Source organism: Aulonocara sp. 'chitande type north' Nkhata Bay, linkage group LG22 (assembly GCF_057382095.1).
Source record: "Aulonocara sp. 'chitande type north' Nkhata Bay isolate Kocher_YH1m ecotype deep benthic linkage group LG22, A_spYH_male_GT1.1, whole genome shotgun sequence".
NCBI lineage: Eukaryota > Metazoa > Chordata > Actinopteri > Cichliformes > Cichlidae > Aulonocara > Aulonocara sp. 'chitande type north' Nkhata Bay.
Window position 1 is genome coordinate 2,418,207 of NC_141364.1, and position 25,755 is coordinate 2,443,961.

The 25,755-nt window shown below is 39.8% G+C and overlaps 1 protein-coding gene across 2 annotated transcripts; it reads left to right on the plus strand.

The window, feature by feature from the left end:
* The first annotated feature begins 17,218 nt into the window (after window positions 1-17,218).
* On the plus strand, window positions 17,219-20,552 carry LOC147303166 (C-type lectin domain family 4 member E-like). Of its 2 annotated transcripts, XM_086281383.1 has the most exons (7): window positions 17,219-17,417; window positions 18,426-18,536; window positions 19,393-19,420; window positions 19,460-19,524; window positions 19,634-19,773; window positions 20,028-20,140; window positions 20,420-20,552. In XM_086281383.1, the coding sequence occupies exons 1-7, from the start codon at window positions 17,273-17,275 to the stop codon at window positions 20,550-20,552; spliced, it is 735 nt and encodes a 244-aa protein (XP_086137509.1). In that variant the 5' UTR covers window positions 17,219-17,272. The 2 variants fall into 2 exon arrangements, with proteins under 2 accessions (XP_086137509.1, XP_086137508.1); XM_086281382.1 differs by having other exon boundaries at window positions 19,393-19,524.
* The last annotated feature ends 5,203 nt before the right edge of the window (window positions 20,553-25,755 follow it).

Here is a 25,755-nt window from a genome sequence, read left to right on the forward strand (position 1 = left end):
GTAATCAAATGGAAAAGTCTCTTTTTAAAACTTGTTTTAAAAGTTAAAAGTTTTAATCTTTTAAAAAAATTAATTATATGCAACATTCTCTGACTTGAAGAAATTAGTTTAACATTTAAACCTATTTTCTGCACATTCCAGCTCATAAAATAAAATATTTTTTGTGTTTACACTCAGTCTTTCAAATAGATGCAAGTAAAACACAGCAGAAAATAAATAAAGTCAAAGACTCAGCGGTCCTGTTGCTCTATTTTCACCTGTAAAGCAGGAGTGGGGCAGGCGGAGGGTTACCCTGGTGCAGGTGTGCCGCGGTCAGTGGAAGAATCCGCGAGTTTCTCTGTGAGTTTCCCATTACGTCGTAGCTACTCGGTGCTTGTTGGAAGTTTAGGGGTTTTTTCGCTGTAAAAAGAAGTTTTCTTCCCACGCACAGCGGACACTAATGTTTTTGTCACTTTTTATGGAATCAAACTCAAAATAAGGTCAGTACTTCCACGCTTTAAACGCTGCACGCTCATACTCTCTCCTGCACTCGATATGTGATCCATTGTTGATCTGCACACAGCTGTTGTCACGAACGTCGCACTCGCTTACGTCACTGTCATGAGACATTCTCGCAAAAAAATCATGGTTTTAGTAACGCAGTAACGCAGCTTGCTTACGGAAAAGCAACGGTAATCGAATTACCGTTTTTGCAATAGTAATCCCTTACTTTACTCGTTACTTGAAAAAAGTAATCGGATTACTGTCGGATTATTGGGTATCTGCCAGGCCCCTTCAAGGCTTTCCCCAAACTGCAGCGTAATTTATGTGTAAACCATTTACCTTTTATCTGTTAAAAATGCTGTCAAACCTAAAATGAGGATGTGGGCCCATCAAGTGTGTGTGATACGGAACCACTTGGACCCAAATGTTGCTCTTCTTACTGATTAAATGAAAAAAGTCACTTTTGGCTGCTACTTTAATCACAAGGAGCTGCCACAGCTGATTGCTGTTCATCTTTGATGTGTCTACTCATAGGAATATAAATAGTGTGGTGAGATAATAGATACAATTATCTATTATCTCACTTGGTAATAGATAATGCATTTTGTCTCTACAGGTCAACACACTCGAATGAACCGTTCATCTGCCAAAAGGAGCCATTCCAGAGTCATCGCAGCAGCTGTGGGAGCTTGTTTTGTCTTGATGTTGACTGTAATTGTCAGTCGCGGTGAGGCTTAACTGTTTTCTATAAAGACCAAAGTCCAACACTTGTGTTTTTGTGTTGTTCACCTTATATATTTGGAAGAATAATTTGGCATTTCATTAACAGCTCAACCCCCCCATGTTTTTTCACATTTAGCGCTTATTACTTTTCAAAATGTTCTGCTAGAGGTACAGTGCTGAAATTTAAATGACAACATGAAACATTTGAGCTGTAACACTATTTTGTTCAAGATATTCAAACAACCTGGTGATTACCATTTCCCAGTATAGACAATAACAGGGACAGGAAAAAAAAATATTCAAAACGTACATTTGTGTGAACGGACAAACACAAAATCAACTTTTTAAACTTTAAGAACTGTAATTTTAAGGTTGATCTGCCTGTTATTTACTGTTTTCCTCAGGTATCTCAGCAACCTTGCAGTCAGAGCAGACCAGTACTTTACATAGCCATCTTACAACGGAAACTACAACCGAGAAAGGCTTGTTTACCTTCATTTTTAACAATCAGATGTTGAAGTATACCTATAAGCAGTTGTTGAGGCTTCAAACCGCTCAGCGAGTTTGTGTGTTCGTTCAGTTACATAAAAAAGTTTGAGGGAACATTGGCTGTAAGCTCTTTTTTCTATGAAGACCAAAAGAGATTTTACAGTATACACTTTGCATGCCATTTTGATGATCACTATATGTAATGTAAGGACATATGTTTTCCTGGCTTTTCAATGCATTTTCATAATAAATTAATAACATATGTATAATATATATATTATAATATAATTTATAATAATATATAAATTTTAAGTCACCTGCAGACAACCAAAGTACAATTTCAATTCTTTTTTCAGCAACTGTAAACAAGATGACAGCACAAAGTACAACAAAGAAAGTTTTAAAAGGTAATTATAATTTTTTTTGTTATAATCAGTTTTAACATTTAAATGTTTAACTAATTATATTTTTGATGAGGACTGAAATAGGTTTTACAGTTTATGCTTTGCATGCTATTTTGATGATCAGTATATGTAATGTAAGATTATTTATTTTATATTGACCTGTGTTTTCCTGGCTTTTCAATGCACTTTCATAATGAATGAATAATGTTAAGTCGCCGACAGAAAACCTGAGTACAATTTCAATGCTCTTTTTCAGAAAATGCAAATAAGATGACAACACAAAGTACAACAAAGAAAGGTTTGGAAACTCATGTATCTATTTGTTTAAAAAAATCACTTAACAATCAACTGTTTAAAATGGATGTTTAATTTCTTTGATGAAGACTGAAAGAGGTTTTACGGTTTCTGCTTTACACAAGATTTTGACCATCAATTTATGTAAATCAGCAATATTTACTTGATTTGTATATGTGTTAACTTTGGTTTTCAATACATTTCAGTTTATGTTAAATGGACTAAGAAGATGATGACGACACGAAGTGCAACTCAGAAAGGTTTAGAAATGTCTTTTTTTTAAAACAGTGACTTTTAACAATGATATTTTAAAATATAATTTGACTGAAAGAGAGTTTAAAGTGTATGATTAGTGCAGTTTTGACAATCGATTTATGTAATTTAACTATATTTACTTGATGTTAACCTGTAGTTTCTTTGGTATCCCTTGCATTTTCCACTTATTTTCCAGAGAGTGTAAACAAGATGACAACACAAAGTACAACTGAAAAAGGTTTAGAAGCTCATTCATTTAAATTTCTTAAGCAATCACTTTTAAGACTCAAATGTTTAGCTGTAATTGCAATTTTATGATGAAAAATGAAAGAGGTGTTTATGTTTTGCAGGCTATTTTGATAATCATTATATGCAATGCAAGGATATTAATTTGGTACTGATCAACATTTTCTTTGGTACACTACTTGGACTTTCTCTGCCTAACTGAGACGTGGACAACTGCTGGTGATTCCAACGCCTTTGCAGAACTTTAGCCTTCAGACTGCTGCTATTTTAAAGTCCCACGCAGATCTGGTCGAGGTGGAGGAGTAGCTACCATCTTCAGAAATCGCTACAGGTGTAAACAGGTTTCATTGGAAATTTATTTTTCCACTTATTAACTGTTGCTATTTGAAATAGCCTATTCTCCCCCTGTACTGTGCACAATAATATACAGGGCCCCAAAATACAGTAAGGGCTGTATAAAGGAATTTGCTGCATTTCTAACTGAAGTCACGATAAAATATGACTCCTTTCTTATTGTCGGGGATTTTAATATTCATGTGTGCTGTCCAGAAAAGCCCATGGTTAAAGACTTTTTGAATCTTACTGATTCTTTTAATTTAGTTCGATGTGTGTCTGCATCCACACAACAGTGTGGCCACGCTCTCGATCTGGTTTTAGCGCACTCACTGCCTGTTTTAAGTCTCTGACCTGTTTTCTCTGATCATATGCTGGTTCTGTTTTACATCTCGTTATCTATAAATGAATTCAGGGGGCATGTCCCTGCTCAGCCATCTCGTTTGTTAAATTTCTCTCCACCTTCTATAATCAGTTCTCCATTCCCGAGACACTCCAAAACGTAGAGGAACTCAGTTCTTGGTTTCATACCACTTGTCAGACTGCCTTGGATATTGTTGCCCCTCTAAAAATCAGGCATCCTAAGACCAAGTTTGGACCCTGGTTGAACAATGAAACCTGTGCTGCGAGGCGTGAATGTCATAGGGCTGAGTGGAGATGGAAAAAAGATAACTTACAGGTCTCTTTACAAAATTTAAGAGAGCGCTGGGCCTTATATCAGTACACAGTAAAAGAAACAAAGAGGAAAGGCTTTGCTAACATTATTTTGGTAAATTATCAGAAACCACATACAATGTTTAACTCAATTGAGACTATTTTATGCCCTCCTTCTTCTCTCAGTTTTGAGCCTTCACTTCTTTATGAACAAATTACTTTTGGCTAGGGTACGGATTATTTTGCCCACATCTGACCAATTTGTCTTTCAACAGTTTGAGTCGGTTATTGTTGCTCAGCTACAGGAGGTGGTGGATCATCTAAAGCCTGTAGGCTCACCTCACGATGCTATCCCTCCCCGTTTTCTGAAAAACGTTCTTTCTACCATATGTTCAACTATTGTAACCATTTTAAATAGCAGCCTTACCTCAGGTGTGGTTCCAAAGAATTTCAAAGATACAATTTATTCTAAAGAAACCTGGGCTAGATACAAACGCTGAAAACTTCAGACCAATATCTAAGCTGCCCTTTTTATCTAAATTCTTGGAAAAAATAGTATATAACCAATTGATATATAACCATACTTGAATGCACAAAATATTCAGGAGATTTTCCTATCTGGTTTTAAAGCAATGCATAGCACTGAATCGTCACTTTTAAGAGTTTGTAATGATATATTTTAATTTGATTCTGGTGAAAGTGTCATTCTTATTTTACTCGATTTAACTGCTGAATTTGACACTGTAGACGATGAAATTTTAATCTGTGTGTGTGTCCGTATAACAGGTGTGGCTCTGAAAACGTCTTATTTAACAGATCGAACCTTTTCAGTTCGCTTAGGAAACTGAGTCCTCCCGTGCTCCGCTGTCTCATGGAGTACCACAGGGTTCCATTCTGGGCTCTATCCTGTTTTCGCTTTGTTTACTTCCCTTGGGCTCAATTTTTAGAAAACACAGACTCTCTTTTCACTGTTATGCAGATGACTGTCAGATTTATGTTCCTCTTAAAAAGAAAAATGGGTCGTCTGTAAATCGCTTGCAAACATGTCTGGAGGACGTCAAGTCGTGGTTGGCCCTAAACTTTCTTTGCTTTAATGATTCTAAAACTGAAGTAATGATGCTTAGACCTGCCTCCATTGGTGTTCTGTGTGTTGATTTGCAAATCCTGAAATCATTTTGTAAACCAGAGATTGTAAATCTAGGTTTTAAAATGGATCCTGAACTTAAGCTTGAAGGCCAGATTAGGTCGGCTGTAAGGTCTAGTTTCTTTCATCTGAGGCAGCTGGCCAAAATTAAGCACGTTCTTGCGCCACAGCAATTTGAAACAGTAATCCATGTAACCGTTCGGCTGGATTACTGTAATTATGGGGTGAGTCGATCTTCTGCTTTTCTGCAGCTAGTCCAGAATGCTGCTGCACGTCTTTTAACTGCCACTCGTAGATGCGAGTATATGACCCCAGTTTTATGTTCACTTCATTGGCTGCCCGTGTATGTTAGGATCCATTTTAAGCTGCTTTTTATTTTTTAAATCTTTGTCCAATGCTGCCGCTCCGTACCTCTCTGAGCTTCTTCATCCATACATACCGTCCAGGTCCCTCAGGTCGGCAGACCAGCTCCTCCTGAGTGTGCCTGTAATCGTAAGCTCAGAGGGGATTGTGTGTTTGTGGTGTCAGCACTAAAATTGTGGAATGAGTTGCATTTACATGTTAGACGGGCACCTTCCTTATCGCTTTTTAAATCATGTCTTAAAACATATTTATTTACCCCGGCTTTCAGCACAGCAGGATTTTTTGATGTCTCTTAATCTGTTCGTTATTAATTATATATATTTTTAATTTTAAGGTATTCTATATGTAATTTAAACTGTTTTCTCTTTGTTTCATATTTGTAGCACTTTGGCCAACATTGTTGGATGTACAGTGCTTTATAAATAGAATAAAGAAAGATCTTTCTTTAATTGCTAGCTCCAATTCCCAGGAAACAAAGTCAAACTCTAAACGTGTACTGTTTGCATTCTTGCTCTTCACTTTATTAAAGAAATAACTTATTTAACTAATTTCTATTTTTTTTTCACTGTATAAAATATACCTTTACAAAGTATGGCAACTCTTCCATGTTTTTGTCTCTGTGTAGAGAATACTTAATGGGGAAACAACTGAGGAAGTTCAGCAGTGCGGGCTCCAATGACAAAATGCAAGTATGGCTTATCCTTCCATCTCAAATGTGAATGGGATTTTGCACTGCACACTAATCTGCCATAACATTAAAACCACTGACAGGCATACTAGTGGTGCCCATCACAATAGGACACGCAGAGTGGTTCCAGCTCACCAGAATCTCGTTAAAAAGGTGCTGTACTGTGTTTAGCAGCTGGTGCTTGGTGGTGTGCAGAATCATTTTAATGATAACAAAATAGATCTGATTTAATAAGTTTATGTTTGTGTTCATATACTAAGAAGCACTTAAATGAAAACTGCTACGATGAGAAAGATAATCTAGTAGGCACAAACATTTTCTGGTAGAGAATTAGATTAAAGCAGAATTCTATAAAGACTTCTGCATAATTCTGTTACCAACATTATATGGAATGTTGCAGGAAAATAAGGAAATGGCAGACTACCACCAAATATGTATTCTTTCAACATTAGTCTCTGGCTAAAACCAGGCAAGTACGCTGTGTTTCCTACCAGCTACCGTCCAGTATCTCTTTTTAATGTTGACCTTAATGTAATCTGCAAAGCTCTCTCATAAAGATTAGAGACAGACACTATCTCTACTTTCAAGATTAGGCTTCAAACTTTCCTTTTTGCTAAAGCATATAGTTAGGGCTGGACCAGGTGACCCTGAATCCTCCCTTAGTTATGCTGCAATAGACGTAGGCTGCCGGGGATTCCCATGATGCACTGGGTGTTTCTTCTTCAGTCACCTTTCTCACTCACTATGTGTTAACAGACCTCTCTGCATTGAATCGTACTGGTTATTAATCTCTGTCTCTCTTCCACAGCATGTCTTTATCCTGTCTTCTTCCACTCACCCCAGCCAGTCACAGCAGATGGCTCCGCCCCTCCCTGAGCCTGGTTCTGTTTTCTTCCTGTTAAACGGGATTTTTCCTTCCCACTCTCAACAAATTGCTTGCTTACAGTGGGTCATTTCATTGTTGGGGTTTTCTGTGTTTTCTTTGTATTATTGTAGAGTCTTTATCCTAAAATGTAAAATGCCTTGAGCTGTTGTTGTGATTTGGTTCTCTATGAATAAAACCAAATTGAACTGAATTGAATTGTTTTTGAGGGGGGTCCTTGCTGGCAGACATAGGTTACTGACGTGGTACACTGCTCCCGGCTCGATCTGGGGTGCGTTGGGGACTTGGCCTTATGGGGCACTCTGTCTCTGGCTTTTTTGGTTCTGGCTTTGCCTGAGGGGCGTGTGTCTTCGCTGGTGTATCGCCAGGGTTGTGGGCTGGTACATGCATGAATCTCAGCATCATCGGCTAAAATTCATATGAACTTCTGCTACACTTGATGTAACTTAACTTGACCATGAAACCACAACAACTGCGTTCCAGTCACACCCTGTTCCTTACTTTAAATCACAAAGCATCACGACTTATACGTAGGGATGGGAATCGATTTGAGAACTGGTTCCCACGGTTTCTTTTTTTTTTTTTTGGCCTGTCCCGTTTGGCTCTTTTGCATCAGAATTATTGTCTAAAGGCAAAGAAAGATGCCCAACGGATTTACTTTACCAAACTGACCATCCCAGCCTTGCCATAATGGTCCATTTGATTCACCTTTTATTGTTTATTTTATTTTCACTTACTGAATACGGGACAGACTTGACTGGGGGAAAGAAAAACAGCTGAGAAGGGGGACGGGGGAGAAGGGCAAAAAACAAAAACCAACAGAACGGGCAGAGAAAAAAATGCATATATCAATCACCTGGATCACCTGTTGAGAAAGAAAAAAGAAAACAAGAGTAATAGAATAAACAACATCACAATGATATATGGGAATATGACAGTAAATACTAAATGTTAAACATTATTGTGCAGCACATAAGATCAACAGAACACAGTGAGCTTTGAGGTAGGAGCCAAAAAGGGTGTAGTTTGTGGGTGTGATCACCCGTGTGTACACCTGTGAGCATGGACGCGCTTGTTTTTTTTTAAAAGGTTCCTTCATGTAATGATCTGCTAGAGGGTGTGGGGGGGCCACAGCCCCGTCCTCCAGGGCATGAAGCAGGTATGGAGGAGATCAAAACTCCAGACATCCAGAGGCCCCCAGAACACAAGAGACCAAGGAAGACCAACAGAGGGGCAGCTGCGCCACTGTCCCAGAAAGAGCTGAGGAGAGTCCCAGATGAGGGCTCACTCAGCAGCCGCGGAGCAGAAGCCAGGGGGAGTTGCAGTGACGCGCCCGTGAGCTCCGCCGGCAGCCAGCTGTGCCGAGTTCCCACTGTTTCAATTGTTTGCCATTTTTACAAACGATTCCCTTATCGATTCCAGTCGTCTCAAATGACATCGCCACGTTGCGGAGCGTCATTTACCTGGCAGGAAACACGGCGCCTATGCGGCACAAACGCTCAAGAGTTTGGTTATACTTTACGAGAACAGATGACAACAGGGCAACTTGCAGTACTTGCAAAGTAGATATTTCATTTAAGGGAGGAAACACTACGAATATGCAAAAGCATTTGCTCACAAAACAGACGATGACCTTAAATGAATGTCGTGTTTTTAATTCCGTTCCGGACTCGTGAATCTCAACCCAGCAGCAGCGGTAACGTTTGCACGTCCTCTCCCGTTAATGCGGCAGGTAAATAATCAACTAACAGTGCATATTATGTTAGCGCGGTCTGCCTTATTACAAACCTGCCATTACTGTGCATTTAGGTGACCATGATGAGACAGACAGAGTCTGGCTCAGATGCTGGCAGTTCTCGCTGCAGTCTACCGGCAGCGTCTCCTTTCAGACCAGGATAGACGAATGTCACCGAGCAGAGACTCAGTTTGTGGTCAAAGGCTTGCACCTATTTGCAGTGGCGTGTCTAGAAAATTTTTGTTGTGGGGGCCAGGTAGGGGCACAGATTTGGAGAAGGGTGGCAGATTTAATTGGCAGATAATGTTTAAAAAAATTCTACCAACCCTTAACCATAATTCAATAATCCTATAAACCTAATAACCAAATGCACTTTTAACTCTTATTAGAATGAGATTTTAACCATTACGGTGCAAAGTTTTTAGATACTGCGTTGATAAAGTACAAGAGATACAATCAGTGCTTTGTCAGTGTTTACTCAGCATTCAAGGACAGCAATATTTGCATAGTATTTTTACTGACATATAGTGCACATATGTTTTGGGCAAAAACATTTTTGAAAATTAAAATACGAACATCTGTAACAAACAATTGACAAATTAGCCAATGCCAATGCAAAACTTTATCTGCCTGTTAAAAAAAGAAGATAATCTTCTCACAAACTGGTGTTTGATTTTGAAACAGGAAAAAAGTGGGGAAACAACTGAAAAGACTAACATTTGAATGAAACCTGAAAGCAAGTAAATACTTTCTATGCTGCCTTATGGTAAACTCTGGTAATATTGATAAAGAACAGCACTGGCTGATGATGAAATACAGTCAGCTGGCATGGTGACACTGCCAGTATTAACCTGCAGGGCTGGACTGGGACAAAAAAATTGGGCATTTTTACTACAGACCGACCCACCAGGTATTAAAACCATAAAGCCTTTGAATGAAAACAAATGCTGTTGTGACAGTGATGTACAGTCTTGTTGGTATATGTATGATTTCTATACATTTTACGTCAGATAAAAACTTTGGTTGTAAGATTTAGATAATTATTTAATAAAAGCGAGATATTTTAAATGAGAATAAGAAAGAAAAGTATTTCTTTGTGCCCACCTTTCCCTGTTAATGCCCTACCTGGCCCCCTGGCAACACTTTGCTAGACCCGCCCCTGCACAGTTACCAGCTGTCAGCTACCTAAAAAAGGATCCTGGTGTTATTTATCTCTCAGAAACAGTTCATAACTTCAACTCATCCATGTCACCTAAAAGGTAACCCTGTTTCTCCATCACCTGTTCAGCTCTGATGATTCAGTAAGGACATCTCCTGGTTTCATCTTCATGTTTCCCTCTCACCACATATCCAAACCGACATCATGACCAGCAGCTTTACAGCTGTGGCTCCAGCAAACATCAGCTGATACTAGAAATTAATATTAAATACATTCTAACAACAGCTGATCAAGCTTAAAAGTGCTGCTGTTGTTTAGCGCGACATCCGCTGGTTTCCTCTTTCTGGCGCAAAGTGGGCGACAAACAAGAGAGACGATCAGCTGATCATTGATCAGTTTCATGATTGAAGTAGCAACAGGAGAGGGAGGGGGAGAGAATGAGAGAAGAAGAGGCAGCTGTGCAGCATAAAGACAGAATAAATCCAGCTTTGTGTCTTTTTTCCATTCTAGCTGAAGTTCGGGACAAACTGCGTCTCTTCTCAGCTCAATACAAAACGTGTAATATTTTCTCTGAATGAGGGACCATTCCATTTTTTTTAAGGAGCCGTTGGCAACTCTACTAACCTTATGAATAAAATAAAGTTCACTATCAGTAACCTCATAGCACCCACCCAGCTGTATAAAAACTCCGTCAAACTGGCTAGAACGCAGTATGAGTTATTGCAACTGACAGTAAAAAGTCAGCAACATGAAAATAAACTCCACCTAAACTTGGTTTATATCTGACCCAGATAGACTGCAGGTCATAACTTCTTACCTGAAGTTCGGTTCACCTGACACTCGGACTGGCGGCTGCTTCGGGGCTCTCCTCCTGCCTCCCCTTCCCTCATCCACCTGTTGCCTCTGTGGAAGCCCCGTCATAGCCACCACCAAACAACGGAGTTATTTCTACACATCGACCTGCATCTGGCCAATCCACCACCTCTCATTGTTCATGCCATTACAAAAAAAATAAAAAATAAGTCACCGGGCATATGCCCGGTATGCCCGATGGCCAGTCCAGCTATGTTAACCTGCAACCAAATCTGCAGCTCCATACAGCAATGTTACGACTTAGATTATATCTTATAACTCATAACTCTTATGTTAGCTGCCCTCAGTAGCCTACTGTCAGGGGTTGACATTAGTTCAAACACAGATAAGAGAAATGAGACAACTGCAGACCGACTCAGAGAGTAATTAGTAAACGTGCGCACGGGTGTGAATGTCTCTGAGAAGACACACACACTGAGCGCAGGCTTGGTTCTTTATTTATAGTGAAAGTAAGTTACATAGTACTTCCTCTTTTAACTGTAAAGGGAGAGGTCAGGCATTATCTCAGCTTATCTGACCTTATCTGACATCACACACTAAGGTAAGGAATGCATTATGTTCTCTTTAACAATAAGCTTGGTTATGTGAAAATATATGAACACACAAAATATAAGGCATACTTGGTTAGAATATAAGGCACACTTGATTATATTGTATTATAGAGATTTGGTTATAATGTATAATGTAGAAAATCTCTAACACATACTGTCTGAAATATTCCACAGCTGCAATAATTCTTTAAGTGTTATTTTTTCCTTGGTATTCTAATTTCACCGAAGTTTACTAAACTCAACAAACTTGATATTACTTACCGGGACATTTATTCTGTCCTCATTTTCTTTCACCGAAAAATTGTTTCCTGCAGTGCCATCTTTCGCGCTTGGCTCTCCTACCTTTGCTAACGTGATGCGCATAGCGCAGAAGCGATGCTGCATTCACTTACACTCGGATATCTGAGCGTCACCGTGAAAACATAATCGGACATTTGATATTTGATTGAATTTTATTGTTTTGCCTTTGGGGTGGCACCTGGGGTGGCCAGTCTGGTTTGGGGGGTGGCCTGTGCCCCCCCAGGCCACCCCGCTGGACACGCCATTGCCTATTTGCCACAGCAGATGCCCCCGATTTTCATTAAGTGAATGTGTTTAATTGTAGGCGGGGACATTAGGCAAGGCAAGGCAAGTTTATTTATATAGCACAATACAACAGCAAGGTGATTCAAAGTGCTTTACAGAGACATTTAAAAGATAAAACAAATAAAAAGCATGTTTTAAAATGGAAAAAAAAGAGAAGTAGATAAAATCAGTAGTTAAAATGTAAGTTTTGAAATTTAAGCTTAAAAGTAAACAGTGCAGATTTGGTGCTTTATTCAAATGCAGCTGAGAACAGGTGAGTCTTCAACCTGGATTTAAATAAACTGAGTGTTTCAGCTGATCTGAGGCTTTCTGGGAGTTTGTTCCAGATATAAGGAGCATAAAAGCTGAATGCAGCTTCTCCGTGTCTGGTTCTGACTCTGGGAACTGATAAAAGACCGGATCCAGATGACCTGAGGGATCTGGAAGGTTCATACTGGGTCAGGAGGTCACTGATGTATTTTGGTCCTAAACCATTCAGAGCTTTATAGACCAGTATTCCACTACAGATTACAGATTACATGCCCCAAAATGTATTTGTAACGTATTCCTTTACGTTACTCAATGAGAGTAACGCATTCTGAATACTTTGGATTACTTAATATATTATCAAGCTTTTTACAACTACATGAATGTACTATTGCTGTGTGAATTATTACTTTTACTGAAGGTTACTCGCCGTACTAATACTGACTGCATGGACTAAAACATGGATAACTCTTTCCAAGCGCAATGTGAGAGCTTTTGCGAATACTTTGAGATCAGTTGTGAGCAGAGATATTGGTCTGAAACTAGAGCACTCAAGAGGGTCTTTTCCCTTTTTAAAGAGAATGGTAATAAGTTCTGTTTTCTGGTCTCTGGGGAAAAACCCGTTCCGGATTGCAAAATTAATTGAGCCGGTCAGAGCGGGCACGCTCCGTTTTGCGTAACTATTTTTAAATCCCGGTAGCTCTGCAACCACATAAGCTAGCGCAATAATTCTTTTGCATATGAAACCGGAGGAGTTGTACTTACATCTTATGCCATCAGCTTGTCCTCGGTCACGGTTTCCTTCCACATAAAGCTTTGCAAATATTGCATAAAAAGCACTTGCAGCAACAAAAACATAATATTCCAGAAACACGCTTTGCCGATCCGATCAGCTGTTCGTAATACTTCCTACATCCATCAGCGCGAACTATCCTATGTCCACCATGACCTGCCCGAAACCGGAAGTGACGTCATTTTCGCGGAAATTTAGTTTGTTTTTGTTTTTTTTACCATCAGGGCCTTGTAAGCCTATACTGGTGTAGTTATGTTTGACTTTATGACTTTCTGTGTCGTTTCTGGGATGCTTAGGACTCATATTGCACTGCTGGAAATAGTTTATTTTGATGCATATGCTGTTTTTTTGCAAATTTGCATTATAATATTTATTTTCGTTTTTCCTGCAGTATATAAAAATTGGTCTATTTCAAAAATAAAACTATGAAGACACTTAAAATAAATTTCCTGTGGTGGGAAACTATTTTGTGCAACTTTTTTGTATTTAAAGTGTTGAGGGATAAGCCTCTTAAATTTCTCTAACTAGAAATATATGTTAAAAAAACAAAAGCGATTTTCAATTTTTTTGTAATTTATTGCACTTTTTTGCAATTTATGTAATTACTATGCACTTAATGCATACATATTATTAGAATCTGGGTTATAATGGTTGTATTGATGTATAGCAACTTGAAATGCTCCCAAAAATGGTACTACAGCATGTAAAAATATAAATATAAGTTCTGGCGGACTTGGTTCTATGGTAGGTCTTAAAGGGTTAAGGTCTTTCAGCGCTCTATGCAGCTCATCTAGAGTTAATGCGATTACAGGTAGTATCCTTAAAATTGATATTTGATTTATACAGATTTTCAAAAAATGACGAGAAAGTCGCATTAATGGACTGAGGATTTGTCGTATTTTTACCGTTTGCAGCTGTTATAGCTAGGGATGGGTACCGGCATCCAGTGTCATTATGGCACCGGTTTTGACATAAACGGTAGTAACCAGACCGAAAAGCAGCGCACATTTCGGTGCTTTTTTTCCCTGAGCTGTGATACACTTTGGATTCTAGCCAATCATTTTACCTTTCCAAGGATAGTAGGCGGGGCCAGGTACGTACGTTCTTTTAGAGCAGAGCTACAGATTAAAAATGCCCAAGGTGAAGAGGTCAAAGTCTGGCTGTACTTCACAGCAAAAGATGCAAACTCAGCAGCAACAAGTGCTTTAAGCTGATACTGTGATACTGTCAAAGGAGGTAACTCCTCGAATCTGATGAAACACCTGGCGACGCGTAGCGGGGTTTTTTTAAAGCCGAGAAATGCACCATATTTGATAGCTTGCTGCGAGACCTCACACCAAGCGCATCTACTGCGGGTGTGGTGCCTGTTATCGGACCCGGAGTTAGCAACATCCCCCAAAAACCCGAAGAGGAGAGTCCTGGCCCCTAGCCCTGCCAGTGTAGCAGAAATGATGAGGATGATGATGCAGCAGCAGCCGTTCTTCTCTGCATGAGTAGCTTCATGTTGTTCGTGTGTAATTTATGTTGAGTAGGCTAACCACGTTATTACATTAATGCATGTAAGGTGAACTAGCAAACATCATCATAGCTACATGCGGCTGTCTTCTTGTGTGATGGCAGATACTCCCTTCACCCTGGCCAAAAAGGCTAAAAAGACCAAAGAAAAAGTGGAAAAACGTTAAACATGAGAGGTTTTTGGACAAAGTTTGTGTTTTTTCCATTGTTTAAGCACTGCTTCCAGCCAAGAGTGATACCATATATGCCCCATAGCTGCAGAAAAGGCTAACGTTGTTATCTTTTTACAAAAAAACAGCTGAACATGAGAGGTTTTTGGACCCATTTTGTGTTCTCCATTCTTTAATCACTGGTTCGAGCACCGTTTAAGCACCAGCACCGTTTCAAAAGTACCGGTTTGGTACTGGTATTGGATAAAACCTAAACGATACCCATCCCTAGTTATAGCTGGAATATGTGCCCTTGTTTCACATTTTTTAAGCATAAGTACTAACAAACGACTAGGACGCTCTGATTCAAAATAGTTCTTCTGTCTAGTTATGAACTCTGATTTGGACAAGGTTATTGCATCATATTCTTCCTTCAGTGAAGCTAGGAGTGTAGACTGATCGTCCGACTGGATAAGTTTTTGCAGATTCTGTAAAGATTCTATCTGATTTTCTAAATTGGACACCTGAGCAAGTTTGTTTTTGCCAGCATGGAGGAGAATGAGATGGAAAAGCCACGAATGAAACATTTTGTAGCCTCCCATAAGACTTGTGGGTCGATATCTTCATTAGCACTGATATCTAAAAGATCCTTCAGCTGGAGCTTAAGCAGGCTGAGAAAGGTAGAGTTAGTTATTACATTGAGATAGATAACCATTTGCACTCACATTCACACTGGTGGGAAATTTCGAATCACCAATTAATCTAACCCCATTAACTGCATGTCTTTGGACTGTGGGACTAAACCAGAGTACCCAGAGAGAACCCCCACTAATACAGGGAGAACATGCAAACTCCACACAGAAAGACTTGTGATGGTGGAACTGAACTCCTTCTTGCTGTGAAGCAAACATGCTAACCACTGTTCCACTGTGCTACACGGCCAATCTGATTACAGTCTTTAAGAGTTTCATGATTCATAGTTCTCTTTCAGTTCTCTTGCAGATGTAATAAATCATAATTCTCTTTTTTTGTTACTCCTGTGAGGCTGTTTGTGGGCAGAGATTTTTCAGATATGCTTAAACATGAAGCTAACTGAAACCAGGTGTTCTGTTAAACACACATTCGGAAATGGCCACTGTTTATAACACAGTTGTGTGAACTGAAATGTCAAAAGTCTGCAGGACCAACTCTGGTGCCTCATTCAATGAACACAGCTCACCATTAATATTATGATCGTTCATTAAATATCAGGGAAAACATTGTTGACTAAGCAACACTGTGTTCGGGAAACACATGCCAGCTGAACTTAAAAGAAAGGTTTAAAAGACGTATTGTTGTTTTGAGCAAAGAAGGGCTTTCTCAGCATGTGATCACAGAAAAACTGCTTTTTATTTCATTAATAAAATAACATCATGAAAATGATGTGCCACTTAGTGTTTTCCTTGTTTGAACTGCATAAAACATATAATGCATGTATGACTTCTATCTTTTTCCATATTTGAACACATATTTTATAAACACTGCAAGCAGTTTGTTGTGCAGAGTCATTTTTAAAAAAATGATAAATAAAGTCACACTTTAGTGTGTCTCTGTGTTTGTGTGAATGTGTTGGAAAACACTTACGTGGCCAGTTAAAGTGTGTGTCAAAGATTACATGTATTAAAGGTATTAAAGGTAATGAGCCCTGCTCTAAACAGCTTTCATGAAGCTGAATCTATTCAAGATCATATTCCTTCATTTCAGATGGCTTATCACCTCGTACTTTATGGTGGTTTTTGGCTGTGGCTGACCTTTGAACATCTTTTTAGGGCTCCTGTTGGCCTGTGGGATAGGTCCTGTAAATCTGCTATTCTATGAGATATATGAGAAGGGGACTGAAGTTTAGAAAGAGAGGAGACATAGTTGCACAGTCAAAAAAAACTCTGTGACTATGTGTGGGCAGCATGTTTCACTGTTTCAGCAGGCAGTTTAAAGAAAGGCTTTACGCCGGCTTGATTTATTCTCTGTGTTTTAGTTTACATGTACAGCCAGATTACAAGGAACCTGGACAGCAGGAAGCAGGAAACCCACACTAGCAGACTCTACTCAAAACCACCCAAAACAGGAACTCTCTGTCTAAGAAGTGATGGTGCTCACCACTGCAGCACCACGCTGCCCTGTTAGTTTCTGTGCTGGTAAAAATAAAGATGAATAAATAGTTCACTCTGACATATTTCCTGTGTCACAAACACTTCTTCTCTCTGCTGCTTCGATGTACTTACAGTTTGTAGAAGGCAGCGTCTAACAAAGCCGTGTTATTACAAACATACTGCAGCTGCTGTGTTAAACCTGTATGTTTGTGATATGATAAGCAGCAAATATTAAAAACAAGTTGTTGGAGGTATTTTAATGAGCACTAAATGGTTTCCCGATCCCACTGAAATCCACAAATATATTTAAGCTACTGCAAGTTTCTGTCATTTATCATTTTTAATGATTTAATTACTGTATTAATGGAATTTCAGCATTTTTAATTTATATAATGGAACTGGAGGTCTTGCAGGATGTTGTTTGCAGTGCTTCATAACTGACTCTTACATGTATCATGACGTGTCAGATGAAAAGTGACTCTCGTCTGGTTTTACTTCCTCAATATTTTCATTTCAAAACTGTCGGACTTAAAGACACAGACAGACGGTGAAGCTGCTCAAAGATCTTTCAGCTCAAAATGTCTACAGAAATTCAAAGTGTTGAAGATTTCAGGGTGAAATACAGCAGAGGGTCCCAGGAGGATGGAGGAGTGAGAGAGCAGAGTGAGGTGGAGGTGTTAGATGATGGAGAGCAGCACCCTGACGTTGGCCTACAAGAAGCTGGTAAGCAGGAAATCATCAAAGTGACCAAACCAAAGAAAATGTTGGTGATGAAAGTGTTGTTCAGTGTCTTTTAAAGCTCTGATATCCGACCACTTTAAGACATATTAGTGTTCGTGTCACATGTGCCCAGAATATGTTTCCAGTCCAAACTGGCACAGAGATCATTTGTTGCACTGGGCCTGTTTACTCCCAGTTAGGAGCTCCGTTTCTAACCGTCTGACTGTTTCAGTGTCTGTGGCTTCAAGTCAAACTGGTTCAGCTGCTGCTCTGCTTTCAGGAAGAGGTCTGTGAGTGGCAGAGAGAAGCAGCCAATAGGAGCAGCACAGCTCTTTTAACCTGTTAGTTAATGCAAAGCGTTTAAATCAGTATTTCTGTTCTGTGGTCCGACAAGGAACAGATGGATATCTAAACAAATTCTTTGTTAAGTCAGCTCTATCAAAATGCAGTATATGTGATTAGGAGAAACACAAACAGATGAAAAAGCTTTTAACTCAAAAGTGTTTAAGTGTAGTTTAAACTGTAGAGTTTAACTGTACTAAAGAACAGAGTAACCAATAGAACTCATTTAACTCATCAGCCCTTAATGTTTCTACAGTTCATGGTTGTTCCTTAGTATTACATTTGTACATCACTCATGTGTGCATATGATAAAGCTAATAACTGTTACATCAGGACTGCTAGGTATCCTGTTCCCATGGAAACATTGTCTTCTGAAGTATTTCATGAGAAATCAAACACACCTGTCCAACAGCAGCTGAAACACGCTAAAAAGATATCAGTTTTCTGATTTCTGTTGGTCAAAATATATTTTGCTGCTGACCACAAATGTGTCTAAAATGTAGTCATGTCTCAACATTGCCAGCCACATTAGAAAAACACATTTTGTGATGTGCAAGATCCACTCGATTTAACATTCCTACAAAGGAAATTAACTAAATGTAAAGAAAAATGAATTCCAAAGTGTCTTTAGTGCCTCATCAGTGGACTCTTTGTGTATTTTCTGCATAGATGAACACTTCCAGAAGAACGTTCCAGCTTCAACAAGAAGCTGGCTCAGAGTTTTTGAAGTAAACCTGGGAGTGCTGTATCTTCTGATGCTGGCTGGAATCACGACACGCTGTGAGGACATTTAATTCCAACATGTATTAAAAATTATTATTATAATTTAAATTATTATTATTTACATTTGACATCTCTACATGAAACTATTTGAAATTTAGACCTGCTTTTGTCCAGTTCTTATTCTCCTCCTGCAGTGTTTCCTCTGGTAGGATATGATCTTTTATTGGGCTTTGAAGACATAGTGCAGAAACATATGTAACGTTTATTTGTTTTTAACATCTATTCCCCTTATGAAGTTAGGCTAGAACAGGGAAAACAAAAAAATCATCCACACTGCTTTCTAACGGGACCACACTCTCACAGTCTTCCTTGCTGCAGGGGAGGGGTAGTGCAGTGTGCTCAGGGGGCAGGGAAGGCTGGCCAACACTGCAGCTACCATCATTCTAACCACATCTTCCCTATTTCAGTAGCTTTCAATGGCTCGAACAGAAGAAAAGGGTTGGAGTAGCTGACAGGGACAGGAAGAGCGAGCAGGAGAGAGTTTCTCTGACAGTGTCAGAACAAACAACAGCAGATGGGCGCTGGGGAAACATTTTTGATAAAAAAAAAAACACATTATAAATTAACAAACATCTGGGCTGATTTCTTCCCCACCTACAACACTCAACACGGTGATTCTGTGATTATATCAACAAAGCAGACAGGCAGCAGAATCTGCTGAAGAATGCTACAGGTGCAGTCACACTATGTTAGACAGTGGCGGTCTGTTATCATTATGCTGGCTAGTTAGTTCACTTGAGATAATTAGGGAGCTAACAAGCTAATGTTTGTTTCATTTATTTGAAAGGAAAATGAAAAACTTCCGTCGATGATATTATTTAGTTTTAAATCAGTTTTGTTGCTCTTCAACTAGATATTTTAGTCACTTTGGACAAAGAGCAGCTGCAGAACAGAAACAATGAACTGAGCAACAACTTCAGCCTTCTGGCTAATCACTCGGGTCAGCTACAGGAAGAGGTCAAGCAGCTCAAAGAAAAGATGGAAGGTAAAACACCTTTGAATCACGATATGAAAACATCTCTGTGAGTCAAGTAAAGCCTGTAACTTTCAGCACTGAGTAGAAACTGTATTTAAAACATGTGTTTGACATTAAGAGAAGTGTCCCGATCGATGGACAAGATTTGGAAGCAGCTGTTACTTTAAATCCACTGAGGCAAAGCACTGGCAAGAGAGCAGGAGAGCCTGTCAGGATAAAGGAGCTGATCTGGTGATGATAAACAGCAAAGAGGAACAGGTGGGTGTGTTTGTTCATGTCTGTGTGATCTTTGATGGAGCTGACAGTCATCTGTTACTTGTGTCTTTGACCTGCTGTCAGTCTGTGACCTGCTTCCTGTCTCCACTCTGATGGATTTCTCTCTGATTTCTACACAATGGAAGAAAAGTTTCATCACAGTTATTCTTCCTTCAGACATGTTCACAAGATGATGTCACTACAACAGAAGTGCTGAATTATGACTGGAGACAATATTTGTGTCTCTACTCAAAAAGGAATTTATCAATGAACTGAACATGAGAGGAGAGTCCTGGACTGGTCTGACAGGCAAACGGACATCAGGAGGATATAAATGGGAATGGGTGGACGGATCAGCGCTGACAGAAACGTGAGACATTAGTTTGTTTCTATTCCAGAGTTATTATTTAGAAGTGAAACATGGATGTTTTGGAAGATAGATCAGCAATACATGAGCTGAGCTATTTTCCAACAGCCCCACAAACTGAATGTAAAGAAAAGCAGAAATCCTCCTTTGAATGAACAGCTGTGCTTGAACTCTCTTCATCTGCAGTCTGTGATGACGTTCAGTTACAACAAGTCAGTTTGAAGGAATCAGGATTGAAAAAAGTTTACTCCAGCTTAATATCATATTTTATTTCTCTGACAGGTTGTGGGCACCAGCACAGCAGAGTACGAGTTATGATTCCTATGGAGTCTGCTGTGATGATAAAGGGAACTTGAAACAGGCAGTTGAACATTATGTTGGTTACAGCTCGAAGACCTTCATCTGTGAGAAATGAGTTTGGTGCTTTGATGTAAATGTTTGAATAATCCAACCAAAGACACCTCACTATGAAATGTCCTGCATGAGCCTCAGACTCAGCTTACAGTCTTTACTTGTTCATTCTGCATCATATATTGATTACATGTGTTATCTAAGGACCTTGGAAAGAAAAGCTTCTGGACTTCTTTAAGTTGCTTGAAGACGTTTCACCTCGTCCACCTTTTGGATGATAGGTGAAACAAAAAAAAAAAAGGGGGGGGGGGGGAATGTACAATGAACATAGAGAAGCAAGGCACTGATAACTATAACAATAGTAGCATCAACAACAACAGTAACAAAACAAAATGAAACCGGTCTCAAAAGGAGACTGCTATCCTTCCAGTGATCCCAGTCCATCTTCTCATTTTTCAGACTATTTAAATGCTTAAGTGCTTACACCCAGTCCACACCCAAACCAAAACGCAGAGTATTAGACCGAACTTTGGAATAAATAACTGGCAACAAGTGATATAACAACACATATCCCAAGCATAAATGGGACTCTGTAGAGTTTAATTGTTGTTATTATCTTGTAGCTGTTTCGGCCATTCATAGTTATCCCAAACTATGTATTGTCAGTGCAAGAAAAAAAAAAAGGGAGAGCGAGTCCTGGCCCTGGACATATATTAAGCGCACGTTTTGGGTCTTTAAAGGTCATTTCTTGTCCGTCCGCGGTAGTAATCCTCAGCGTCGCTGGATACCCCAGTGGACTCCGTTGCAACTGTGAAGTAGATTCCTCACCTCAGTAAAGGTGGCACGCTGTTTATTCACAGCTTGGGTGAAGTCCGGCAGTACGCGAATACAATCACCATCTACAGTTGTTATCACCCCAGCCTCGGCTGCCTTTCTGAGAAATATTTCCTTTTCTGTGAACTAATGACATTTCACTACAAATGCGCGGGTGGCTGGTCATCTTGAGTTGGCTTGGTGCAGAGGGTCCAATGCGCCTATTCTAGAGTCGGCACTTTTTCTAGACCAAGAGCATTTTTCAGCATTTCCGACGCATATTCAGATGGGTGTTTCCCCTGCTCTCATCCCTCCTTTACCACCATAACGCGGCCGTTGCAGCGCTGTGACCTAGCCTCCAAATCCTCGCACCAGGCCTTCAGCAGGGCAAGCTCTTTTTTTCAGGCTGGAAATGTCGATTCCATAGAGTCGGAATTAGCAGTGACTCCCTTTTCCAACTCAGATGTGTGGTTTTCAACCTTATCCAATCTTTTATTGAGTGTCTCAACGACGTTATGCAGCTCTGTTTGGGTCTCTGCAGCCTTTTCATCTATTTTCTCCAGCAATTCTTGCTTCATTCATTGCAGCTCCTTCAGGATTGCCTGCTGCTCGCCCGCAGTTGTCTCCGTGGCATTTGGGCATGCTAGGCTAGCTGGGCCAGCAACTAGCTCTCGTGTCCTGCTCCATCTTGTTGGCTTGAATTTTTTTGGGCATGTTGTCCATAGACTGGGATGGTTCTTTTCTAATATGTTGTTGCTCTCATATGTGAAGTAATATCACGTAATTTTCTAAGAATTATATGGTAAATCCAAGGGTTCAAGGGCAGAGCTCACAAATCAATGTCCTCACATGGCGCTGCCGGTTAAAACATTTAACAGAATATAAGGGAATCAGCTCAGATGTTATTTTTAAGGCATAGAATTAGAATTCCCTAAACAGCTAATGCCAGTTCATGCTTAATACCATTTTGCACCACAAGATGGTACAGTTAGACAGCTTCTAGTCTGCACAGAGATCAATCTTGTATTGTTTGTTTTTACAATACATCATTAATATTTTTGTTTGCTACCATATGGGTGAACACCCACACTTTATTCAGCTGCTGTAAAACTGCAATGAGATTTTGATTCAAATTTCTGCCAATAAGTTGATTCATTCCCATTCTCATGTTAATTCACACTTTGCATTTTGTAATTTAATGTACTGTATATATCACACACTTAAACAAAACAAAACGTTTTGTAAAACTGCTGATTTTTTTCTTCTTTTTATACTGAAAAACATTCCCTTTGTAGTCACTCCTATTCAAATTCAAATTTTCAAATTCAAATTCAAATTCTGTAGCACTACCGAGACAGTGAATTACCGCAACAGTAACATATGAAAATAAGCACCAAAAACACAGCACCAGGTTGTCCCAGTGCACGTATACATTCTTATGAGAGAGGATTGGGGCCAATGGAAAAAAGAAAAACTGGGGACATCTTTTTTTTTTCCAAAGCTTTTTTTATTTACCTCCCTGGTTTCTGAGTCCTGGATTTCGATCCTACTCTGCCTGCCACACAGCGCGCATTGACAGAGATAATTGTACCACATTTTTCCAATATAAAGTGAAGGCTGAACTTCACCTTAGTATTCTGGAGGGCCAGGAGTGACAAAATGATTTAGATAAATATGGTAAATGGTAAATGGCCTGTATTTATATAGCGCTTTACTAGTCCCTAAGGACCCCAAAGCACTTTACATATCCAGTCATCCACCCATTCACACACACATCCACACACTGGTGATGGCAGCTACATTGTAGCCACAGCCACCCTGGGGCGCACTGACAGAGGCGAGGCTGCCGGACACTGGCGCCACCGGGCCCTCTGACCACCACCAGTAGGCAACGGGTGAAGTGTCTTGCCCAAGGACACAACGACCGAGACTGTCGGAGCCGGTGCTCGAACCAGCAACCTTACGACTACAAGGCGAACTCCCAACTCTTGAGCCACGATCGCATCATTAAATAATTTAAAATTTGTCAGTAATAAAGTAAATCTGTCATTAATTAATTAAAATTAATTAATTTTAATTAATTAATTAATTTTAATTAATTAATTTTAATCGTATCGATATCAAACCATTTGATACAGTGCTTTCGGTTCGGTACACATATGTATCGAACAATACAAAATTTGTAATTTATTTTATCAACTTTCCTTCTGACGATGCTGTCTGTGTTGAGCGCTCAGTGAATCTGTGTTCGACTACTCCGCCTAGGCTGCACTGTCAAGCACAGATCCACTGAGCGCTCAACACAGACAGCATCGTCAGAAGGAAGAGCGCAGGGCAAGCTAGCGAGACAGAAGTTAAGCTCTCCTTGCAACATGGCAAATTGAACCTCCCCCACCCTCATTCAGATCTGGCGTTTGGAATTATTTTGGTTTTCATGTGACGTATGACCCTGAAGGTAAGCGCGTCATGGACTAAAGTAAAACAGTATGTTGGATGTGCCACGCAATGCTCAATTACGTGGGTGGGAACTAGTGTGTTAGCGCAGTTAGCTCGTTAACGTGTTGGCCCTCCAGCCCCATGCACGGGGCGATCAGGGGCAGCTCGTTAACGGAGATTTGCCGTGTTGTGGCGTTAACGTCATTTCAACGACAGGGCTCTCAAAATTTCAAAATCCCTGGTAGCCCTTCGGGCAGGGACTCTTCAGTTTTTGGTAGCCCAAAATAAATTTAAGTAGCCCGAATAAAAAAGCGAGCAATTTTTTGATTTATGTTTTGTTTCCTGTTTTGTTTCCTTTACAATATTATACATTAAAGTATAATATTGTAAAGGAAACAAAACATTAATCAAAAAATTGTTGAAAAACAAAATTACAACATTGTATAAAAACAATCATCAACTCAAATACTTGGTTCTGATTGAACAGAAATTTCTATGAACTTGTAAGAACTGTGTAGGACATGAATCAGTCTGTGTCAGATCCTGAATTTGAAATTTCCACTGAAGTCACGGGTAAGAGACAAGTGGAACCAAAATTGAGGCCGTTTGCTTTTTGAAGTTTGCAAAGACTGCTAAATTTTGCCAGTGGTAGTTCACTGTGCGCATGTGCACATTCGCTGTCAAAATAAAAGACGCACCAGATAAGAAGTTGCAACGCGCGTTTGCGTCCATATAAGAGGCTGTTTTTGTCCGCTAGCGTGGGATTTTCACGGCACATTCCACACCACATCTCTGTGCGTTCATCATTTGTTTGAAGCCAGCTCACCTCCTGCAACTACTTTTCTGAGAATACGTGCTTCTTTTGTGGTTCGGACTCCTTCTGACATTTGTTTGGAGGTGGAGGAACATCACAGTAATTGCTTAAAGGAGCTTCTTCGACATCTTTAAGAGTTTTAAACAAATGTCTGTCCTCCTCCAGAAAATCTTATGTATGCAAACACGCGTTGCAACTTCTTATCTTGTGCACGTTTTTTTATTTTGACAGCGAATGCGCACCTGCGGACCACTTATGTGCACCCCTGGTTATTTAGCTCGTCATATTGCAGCCACAGAAATTCTTTTGTCCATGAAACCATAAAGCTGCACTTTCTTTTTGCCTTATAGTCTGATTTGTCATAACTTCTCCGTTTTGTGGTAAGCTTTTCTTTGGCTGTCACTTCTTCACCCTGACCTGTCTTATTTGGCTCAGCAGAACTAAAATATATATCCTGCTGCTTTTACACACACACTCACATAACGCTCAGCGATTCTCTGCGCGATCAACCTCTCACATGTTTAAGCTGCGGGAGATTTCACTTGTCATGTTTGCATAGTAAGCTAACGATTAATAAGACGATGTCAGAGGAATTGGTGCACAAATTATCATCACTCACAGATCAGTGCTGTCGCTCTCTATACACAGTTCGCGCGATTGCAAAGTGAAAGCAAAAAAACAAGCGCAAATTCAAACGCGACTTCAATATGTCACATATTGACAGTGGCTCACCGATGCCAATGACATAATTACCCAGCTACATTTCTGAAAGAATGCAAAAGCATTGACATATATTTTTCCTTCCTACAATAGCCCGACAGGCAGGGCAGAGATAGATTTTGGTAGCCCGACTGGAAAGATCGCTAGCCCCAGGACGTCGGGCTAGCGATTTTGCGAGCCCTGAACGAGATTAACCTGAAACCACATTCTCGCATCAGTTTGTCAGGTCCCAGGGTCAAATCTAATGAGTGGCCTGTGTTGCAAAACAGGTTGATCTGGTGGTGGCTAAATAAATTAAGGATTTCAACAATGGTGTTATGCTTTGTTTAAAAGAAAAATGAAAAAGGCAAGAAGCAAGGGGAGATGAGGAGGAGGAGAAGGAATTTTGTCTTGCTGCTGCTGCAGGAGAGGACATGAGATGGTTACACTCTCCTTTTCCTCATATAACTTCAAATCAAACTCATTGTTTAAATTAGGCTCTTCA